Here is an 8,813-nt window from a genome sequence, read left to right as displayed (position 1 = left end):
GGAGGGGACGGAGATAGGGAGGGGGTGTAGGAGCTGGAGGAGGGGACGGAGATAGGGAGGTATTGGTTGAGAGAATGTGAGCAGTAGTCTGGATGAGGGGGAGCCAGCGGATGTTGTTAATTTGAACTTCCAGAAGACTCTCAATAATGTCCCATTTAAAGTCCACGTGTAAAATTCGAGCATATGGGGAGGGAGGGCCTATGGTGGGTATCGAGTTGGACAGAACGTCTGTTGGCAGACAGCAAACAAAGAGTTGGGATAGAGCGGGTCTTTTTTCTGAGTGGCAGGTAGCGACTAGTGGGGTACCACAATCCTGAGTGCTGGGACCTGGCTATTGACAGTAATTTATTCATGATGTTCATGAGTGAAGTCCACGTAACGTTTCCATGTTTGGAGGGTGAGGGTGTCAGGGAGGATAACCTAAAGTGGGGTTTGGATAGATTGAGAGAGTGGGCCAACGCAGGGCAGATGCAGTTTCATGTCGGTCAGTGGGAGGTGATTATCCGATCAGCGAGAGATTGGGAAAGGGGCTGCGGTTGGTTGTTACGATGAGGTCGGGTGTTCCTCACACACCCCTCGCAGAACGTAAACATCGCTGAGGGCGAGGAAGGCTAACGGAAGCGCTGGACTCCGTCAGGAGAGTGTTGGAGCCCAGGAGCGAGGGATGTCCCACTGTGGTTGATTGTACAGGGAAAAGACCACCGCTCCCAGAGCATTGTGGGGGCAGTGTCGGGGGGTCTCTGTATCTGAGGGAAGGTAGTTCTGGCTCCAGAGGAAGGCTGATTCATGGGACAGACCGCAGGGAGAGAGACTGGATCAGTCCGGGATTATTTTCACTGGTGTTATTAGAAGAACGAGGAGGGGGATCTGATCAAACTGATCTAATTCTAACAGGACTAGACGGGGGAGTGGTTGGCAGCGCAGCAAGGTTGTTCCTCACCACCTCAGACCCAGGGGGGGCTAAAGGAGACAGGGTTGGACTGAGATGGGGAGAAGCATCTTCACCCAGAGAGTGGGGGGAGGGAGCCTGTGGGATTCTCTGCGGTCGGGGGCTGGAACATTGCACATTTCCCAGACGGAGTTGGATACAAGGGAGAAAGCGGATAGATAATCAGCCATGATCCTATTGATCAGGCTTGAGGGGCTGAATGGCCTGACTCCTGCACCTGTTTCCCCACAATTATACGACTGATTCCTTGTCAGGCTTCGGGAGTGAAATGCTTGAGTCCCTTTAAGTTGTTTCGAATCCTGGGCCCCTCTGTGTCAGCAAAATGTTGGGAAGTATTGAATTGGTCTCTCAGAATAGAACAGGGTTCATTCCAAAGAGAGAGAGAGAGAGAGAAAGAGAGAGAGAGTGTGGGAGCAAGTCAGCTGAAAGGCAAGGCCCAAGTTGGACTTACACATCAGAGATCCACGCTCTGGTGCTCCCTCTGTTTGCCCTCTGCCCCTTGCGCAGCCTAGTGAGGGCACGTTCTGAACCATGAAGGCTGAGGATTATACAACGGTCAACCTGGAAGGTCAAACCCCAGAGCCTGAGGGCGGGAGGGAACTGAGACCGGAACATCCCCAGCACACTGGCTCCTCGGACAAAGAGGACAGAGACCCCACCGGGATGAATCAGCACCTCAAGGTACCCGCTCTCCTTCTCCAATCCCCGCCCCCCGCCCTCTGGGATGGGAGGGAGGATTCAGGCTGGAGGCTTCAGAGGTGGGGGTGTGGGCAAAACAGCTGAACGCCTGAGGGAGCCTGTAACTGGTGGGGTGGAGTTGTGCGGTGGGATCGGGATCGACGTGGGAATCACACCTGCCGATCTGTGGGGTCACACCCAGGGGATCTGTGTGGGGTCACCCCCAGGGGATCTGTGTGGGGTCGTCCCAGGGGATCTGTGTGGGGTCACTCCCAGGGGATCTGTGTGGGGACGTCCCAGGGGATCTGTGTGGGGTTGTCCCAGGGGATCAGTGTGGGGTCGTCCCCAGGGGATCAGTGTGAGATCGTCCCAGGGGATCTGTGTGGGGTCACACACGGGGGATCTGTGTGGGGACGTCCCAGGGGATCTGTGTGGGGACGTCCCAGGGGATCTGTGTGGGGTTGTCCCAGGGGATCAGTGTGGGGTCACACCCAGGGGATCTGTGTGGGATCGTCCCCAGGGGATCTGTGTGAGATCGTCCCAGGGGATCAGTGTGGGGTCACACCCAGGGATCTGTGTGGGGTCGTGCCAGGGGATCAGTGTGGGGTCACACCCAGGGGATCTGTGTGGGGTCATCCCAGGGGATCTGTGTGGGGTCGTCCCAGGGGATCAGTGTGGGGTCACACCCAGGGATCTGTGTGGGGTCGTGCCAGGGGATCAGTGTGGGGTCACACCCAGGGGATCTGTGTGGGATCGTCCCAGGGGATCAGTGTGGGGTCGTCCCAGGGGATCTGTGTGGGGTCACACCCAGGGGATCTGTGTGGGGTCGTCCCAGGGGATCTGTGTGGGGTCACACCCAGGGGATCTGTGTGGGGTCACATCCAGGGGATCTGTGTGGGGTCATCCCAGGGGATCTGTGTGGGGTCACACCCAGGGGATCTGTGTGGGATCGTCCCAGGGGATCAGTGTGGGGTCACACCCAGGGGATCTGTGTGGGTCACCCCCAGGGGATCAGTGTGGGGTCACACACGGGGGATCTGTGTGGGGTCACACACGGGGGATCTGTGTGGGGTCGTCCCCAGGGGATCTGTGTGGGGTCGTCCAAGGGGATCAGTGTGGGGTCACACACGGGGGATCTGTGTGGGGTCGTCCCCAGGGGATCTGTGTGGGGTCACTCCCAGGGGATCTGTGTGGAGTCACACCCAGGGGATCTGTGGGGTCGTCCCAGGGGATCTGTGTGGGGTCACACCCAGGGGATCTGTGTGGGATCGTCCCAGGGGATCTGTGTGGGGTCACTCCCTGGGGATCTGTGTGGGGTCGTCCCCAGGGGATCTGTGTGGGGTCGTCCCCAGGGGATCTGTATGGGATCGTCCCAGGGGATCTGTGTGGGATCATCCCAGGGGATCTGTGTGGGGTCACTCCCAGGGGATCTGTGTGGGGTCACTCCCAGGGGATCTGTGGGGTCGTCCCAGGGGATCTGTGTGGAGTCACACCCAGGGGATCTGTGTGGGATCGTCCCAGGGGATCAGTGTGGAGTCACACCCAGGGGATCTGTGTGGGCTCATCCCAGGGGATCTGTGTGGGGTCACTCCCAGGGGATCTGTGTGGGGTCACACCCAGGGGATCTGTGTGGGGTCACACACGGGGGATCTTGTGTGGGATCGTCCCAGGGGATCTGCGTGGGGTCACTCCCAGGGGATCTGTGTGGGCTCACACCCAGGGGATCTGTGTGGGGTCACCCCCGGGGATCTGTGTGGGATCGTCCCAGGGGATCTGTGTGGGGTCACTACCAGGGGATCTGTGTGGGGTCGTCCCAGGGAATCAGTGTGGGGTCACACCCAGGGGATCTGTGTGGGGTCACTCCCAGGGGATCTGTGTCGGGTCACTCCCAGGGGATCTGTGTGGGGTCGTCCCAGGGGATCAGTGTGGGGTCACTCCCAGGGGATCAGTGTGGGGTCACACCCAGGGGATCTGTGTGGGGTCACTCCCAGGGGATCTGTGTGGGGTCGTCCCAGGGGATCTGTGTGGGGTCACACCCAGGGGATCTGTGTGGGATCGTCCCAGGGGATCTGTGTGGGGTCACACCCAGGGGATCTGTATGGGGTCACACCCAGGGGATCTGTGTGGGGTCACACCCAGGGGATCTGTGTGGGGTCATACGCGGGGTGCTGTGTGGGATCGTCCCAGGGGATCTGTGTGGGGTCACACCCAGGGGATCTGTGTGGGATTGTCCCAGGGGATCAGTGTGAGGTCACACCCAGGGGATCTGTGTGGGATTGTCCCAGGGGATCTGTGTGGGGTCACACCCAGGGGATCTGTGTGGGGTCACTCCCAGGGGATCTGTGTGGGATCGTCCCAGGGGATTTGTGTGGGATCGTCCCCAGGGGATCTGTGTGGGGTCACACCCAGGGGATCTGTGTGGGGTCACACACGGGGTGCTGTGAGATTCTAACTGATTCTGACCGAGGGTGTTCCTGACCCAGAACATGGGGAGGCGAGAGAGAGAGAGAGGGAAGGGCACAGTGGCTCAGGGAGAGAGGAATAAATGCCAAGGACAAGAGGGACAACTGGGGAACGAAGTGGAGAGGGAGAGAGGGTGAAAGGACATGCATGGACCCTTCACTGAAGAGGCTGTGCCTAAAGTCTCTCCACCCTTGTTACAGGTGGATTTCCCGGAGATTATTGCTGAACCTTCCACCACTCACAGTTTCGACAGGGTCTGGGCCTGGAGTAACGTTAGCTTCGAGGTCTGCAAACTGTGGAGTTATCGGATCATCTCTCTGCTCTGTGCAATCCCCGCTTCCATCCTCACCGGCTGCCTCTTCTCCTTCGTCACTTGTCTACGCATATGGTGAGTGTTTGTCCCCAGGGAGACCGGGCCCGAGGCCTCACGCGGGACAGGTAGACCAGGCCCGAGGCCTCACGGGGCAGGGAATCCAGGCCCGAGGCCTCAGGGTTCAGGGAATCCAGGCCCGAGGCCTCAGGGGTCAGGTAGACCAGGCCTGAGGCCTCACGGGGCAGGGAGTCCAGGCCCGAGGCCTCACAGGGCAGGGAGACCAGGCCTGAAGCCTCACAGAGCGAAGAGACCAGGCCCGAGGACTCACAGGGCAGGTAGACCAGGCCCAAGGCCTCACAATGCATGGAGACCAGGCCCGAGGCCTCACGGCGCATGGAGACCAGGCCCCAGGCCACACGAGAAAGGAAGACCAGGCCCGAGGCCTCGTGATGCAGGGAGACCAGGCCCGAGGTCTCACAGTGGTGAGACCAGGCCCGAGGTCTCATGATGTAGGGAGACCAGGCCCCAGGCCTCACGATGCAGGGAGACAAGGCCCCAGGCCTCACAATGCAGGGAGACAAGGCCTGAGGCCTCACAGGGCAGGGAGACCAGGCCCGAGGCCTCACGGGGCAGGAAGACCAGGCCCGAGGCCTCGTGATGCAGGGAGACAAGGCCCGAGGCCTCATGGGGCAGGGAGTCCAGGCCCGAGACCTCACTGTGCAGGGAGACCAGGCCCGAGGCCTCACGGGGCAGGGAGACCAGGCCGGAGACCTCACGGTGCAGGGAGACCAGGCCCGACGCCTCACAGTACAGGGAGCCTAGCCCGAGGCCTCACGATGCAGGGAGACCAGGCCCTAAGCCTCACAATGCATGGAGTCCAGGCCCGAGGCCTCACGGTGCAGGGAGACCAGGCCAGAGGCCTCACAGGGCAGGGAGACCTGGCCCGAGGCCTCACGGGGCTAGGAGACCAGGACCAAGGCCTCACAAGGCAGAGAGACCAGGCCCGAGGCATCACGGGGCAGGGATAACAGGCCCAGTCCTTACGGGGCTAGGAGACCAGGCCCAAGGCCTCACAAGGCAGAGAGACCAGGCCCGAGGCCTCACGGGGTAGGGTGTCCAGGCTGGAGGCCTCACAATGCAGGGACACAAGGCCTGAGGCCTCACAGGGCAGGGAAACCAGGCCCGAGGCCTCACGGGGCAGGGAGACCAGACCTGAGGCCTCATGCAGAAGGGAGACGAGGCCCGAGGCCTCATGGGGCAGGGAGTCCAGGCCCAAGACCTCACTGTGCAGGGAGACCAGGCCCGAGGCCTCACGGGGCAGGGAGACCAGGTCTGAGGCCTCATGCAGAAGGGAGATGAGGCCCGAGGCCTCATGGGGCAGGGAGTCTAGGCCGGAGACCTCACGGTGCAGGGAGACCAGGCCCGACGCCTCACAGTACAAGGAGCCTAGCCCGAGGCCTCACGATGCAGGGAGACCAGGCCCTAAGCCTCACAATGCACGGAGTCCAGGCCCGAGGCCTCACGGTGCAGGGAGACTAGGCCTGAGGCCTCACAGGGCAGGGAGACCAGGCCCGAGGTCTCATGGGGCAGGAAGACCAGGCCCGAGGCCTCGTGATGCAGGGAGACCAGGCCCGAGGCCTCACGGGGCAGGGAGACCAGGCCCGAGGCCTCATGCAGAAGGGAGACGAGGCCCGAGGCCTCATGGGGCAGGGAGTCTAGGCCGGAGACCTCACGATGCAGGGAGACCAGGCCCGACGCCTCACAGTACAGGGAGCCCATCCCGAGGCCTCACGATGCAGGGAGACCAGGCCCTAAGCCTCACAATGCATGGAGTCCAGGCCCGAGGCCTCACGGTGCAGGGAGACTAGGCCTGAGGCCTCACAGGGCAGGGAGACCAGGCCTGAGGCCTCATGGGGCAGGAAGACCAGGCCCGAGGCCTCATGGGGCAGGAAGACCAGGCCCGAGGCCTCGTGATGCAGGGAGACCAGGCCCGAGGCCTCATGGGGCAGGGACTCCAGGCCTTTGACCTCACAGTGCAGGGAGACCAGGCCCGAGGCATCACGGGGCAGGGATAACAGGCCCGAGGCCACACGGTGCAGGGAGACCAGGCCCAAGGCCACACGGTGCAGGGAGACCAGGCCCAAGGCCACACGGTACAGGGAGACCAGGCACGAGGCCTCACGGGGCAGGGAGACCAGGCCCGAGGCCACATGATGCAGGGAGACTAGGCCCGAGGCCACATGATGTAGGGAGACCAGGCCTGAGGCCTCAGGGTGCAGGGAGACCAGTCCCGGAGCCTCATGGTGCAGGGAGACCAGGCCCGAGCCCTCACGATGCAGGGTGACTAGGCCTGAGGCCTCACGATGCAGGGTGACTAGGCGTGAGGCCTCCCCGTGCAGGGAAACAAGGCCCCAGCCATCACGGGGCAGGGTGACCAGGCCCAAGGCCTCACGATGCAAGGAGACCATGCCCCAGGCCTCGTGATGCAGGGAGACCAGGCCCCAGGCCTCACGACGAAGTGAGTCCAGGCCCGAGGCCTTATGGTTCAAGGAGACCAGGCCCCAGGCCTCATGATGCAGGGAGTCCAGGCCTGAGGCCTCACAGTGCAAGGAGACCAGGCCCAAGGCCTCACGGGGCAGGGAGACCAGGCACGAGGCCTCACGGGGCAGGGAGACCAGGCCCAAGGCCTCATGTGGCAGGGATACCAGGCCCGAGGCCTGACAGTGCAGGGAGACCAGGCCCGAGGCCTCACGGGACAGAAAGACCACGCCCGAGGCCTGACAGTGCAGGGAGACCAGGCCCGAGGCCTCACGGGACAGGGAACCCAGGCCTCACATTACAGAGAGACCAGGCCCCAGGCCTCATGGGGCAGGGATACCTAGCCCGAGGCCTCACAGTGCACGGAGACCAGGCCCGAGGCCTCACGGGACAGGGAACCAAGGCTCCAGGCCTCACATTGCAGAGAGACCAGGCCCCAGGCCTCATGGGGCAGGGATACCAGGCCCGAGGCCTCACAGTGCATGGAGACCATGCCCGAGGCAGCACAGGGGAAGGGAGACCAGGCCCGAGGCCTCACGTTGCAGAGAGACCAGGCCCTAGAGCTCATGGTGCAGGGAAACCAGTCCCAAGGCCTCACGGTGCAGGGAGACCAGGCCCAGGCCTCACGGGGCAGGGAGACCAGGCCCGAGGCCTCATGGGGCAGGGAGACCTGGCCTGAGGTCTGACTGCAGGGAGACCAGGCTCAAGGCCTCTCGGGACAGGTAGACCAGGCCCAAGGTCTGACAGTGCAGGGAGACCAGGCCCGAGGCCTCACGGGACAGAGAGACCACGCCCGAGGCCTGACCGTGCAGGGAGACCAGGCCCGAGGGCTCATGGTGCAGAGAGACCAGGCCTGATGCCTCATGGTGCAGGGAGACCAGGCATGAGGCCTCACACAACAGGGAGGCCAGTCACGAGGCCTGACTGTGCAGGGAGGCCAGGCCCAGGCCTCAAGAGGCAAGGAGACCAGGCCCGAGGCCTGACAGTGCAGGGATACCAGGCCCGAGGCCTCACGGGACAGGGAGACCAGGTCTGAGGCCTCACGGGACAGAGAGACAAGGCCCGAGGCCTCATGGTGCAGGGAGACCAGGCCTGAAATCTCACTGTACAGGGAGACCAGGCCCGATGCCTCATGATGCTCGGAGACCAGGCCACAGGCCTCATGGTGCAGGGAGATCAGGCCTGAGGCCTCACAGTGCAGGGAGACCAGGCCCCAGGCCTCCCAGTGCAGGGAGACCAGGCCCGAGGCCTCGGTGCAGGGAGATCAGGCCTGAGGCCTCACAGTGCAGGGAGACTAGGCCCCAGGCCTCATGGGTTAGGGAGACTAGAGAAAGGCCTGAGACCTTGTGTTGAAAATTGAGAGTGTGTTTCTCGGTTGGCGATTGGGAGTTGGGAAGGTGGGGAGGTGTGATGCTGCTGTGGGATTGATGGATATGTCAGAAGTTGTCAAGCTGGAGTGGATGTACGTGCCGGCGATCCTGTCTCTCTCCTGTTTCTAGGTGCCTGGTGCCTTGTGTGAGGATCTGTCGCCTCTGCCGGCCTACCTGCCAGGAGGTCTGCCATATCCTGACGGACATCATTGTCAGCCCGTTCTGTACCAGCGTGGGCCGCTGTTTCCGGAGAGTTCACCTTATTGTGGCCAGATACTAGTCCCACTCCCTGTCCGCACCTCCAGCTGAGGCCTCTCCCAGGCCTCTACCTGCTGTAACAGACCCCTCTCACTGACGTCCAGTCCACAGGCATCAGTCCCAAACCCATATTCCCTCTCCCAGACTCCAGGGGCAATACTCACTCTCCCAGGGCCGCACTCACTCTCCCAGGGCCACACCCACTCTCCCAGGGCCACACCCGCTCTCCCAGGGCCACACCCAC

At 62.5% G+C, this 8,813-nt stretch overlaps 1 protein-coding gene across 1 annotated transcript; it reads left to right on the top strand.

Annotated features, from left to right (window-relative positions):
• The first annotated feature begins 1,315 nt into the window (after nt 1-1,315).
• Nucleotides 1,316-8,603, top strand: LOC122557483 (caveolin-2-like). Its single transcript, XM_043705235.1, has 3 exons — nt 1,316-1,630; nt 4,291-4,478; nt 8,441-8,603. Exons 1-3 carry the CDS (start codon nt 1,481-1,483, stop codon nt 8,589-8,591), a joined length of 489 nt encoding a protein of 162 aa, XP_043561170.1. The 5' UTR covers nt 1,316-1,480; the 3' UTR covers nt 8,592-8,603.
• Nucleotides 8,604-8,813: the final 210 nt, after the last annotated feature.

Source organism: Chiloscyllium plagiosum, chromosome 15, assembly GCF_004010195.1.
Source record: "Chiloscyllium plagiosum isolate BGI_BamShark_2017 chromosome 15, ASM401019v2, whole genome shotgun sequence".
Classification (NCBI taxonomy): Eukaryota; Metazoa; Chordata; class Chondrichthyes; order Orectolobiformes; family Hemiscylliidae; genus Chiloscyllium; species Chiloscyllium plagiosum.
Note: the sequence above shows the minus strand (reverse complement) of the source record. Positions and strands in the feature narration are given on the sequence as shown.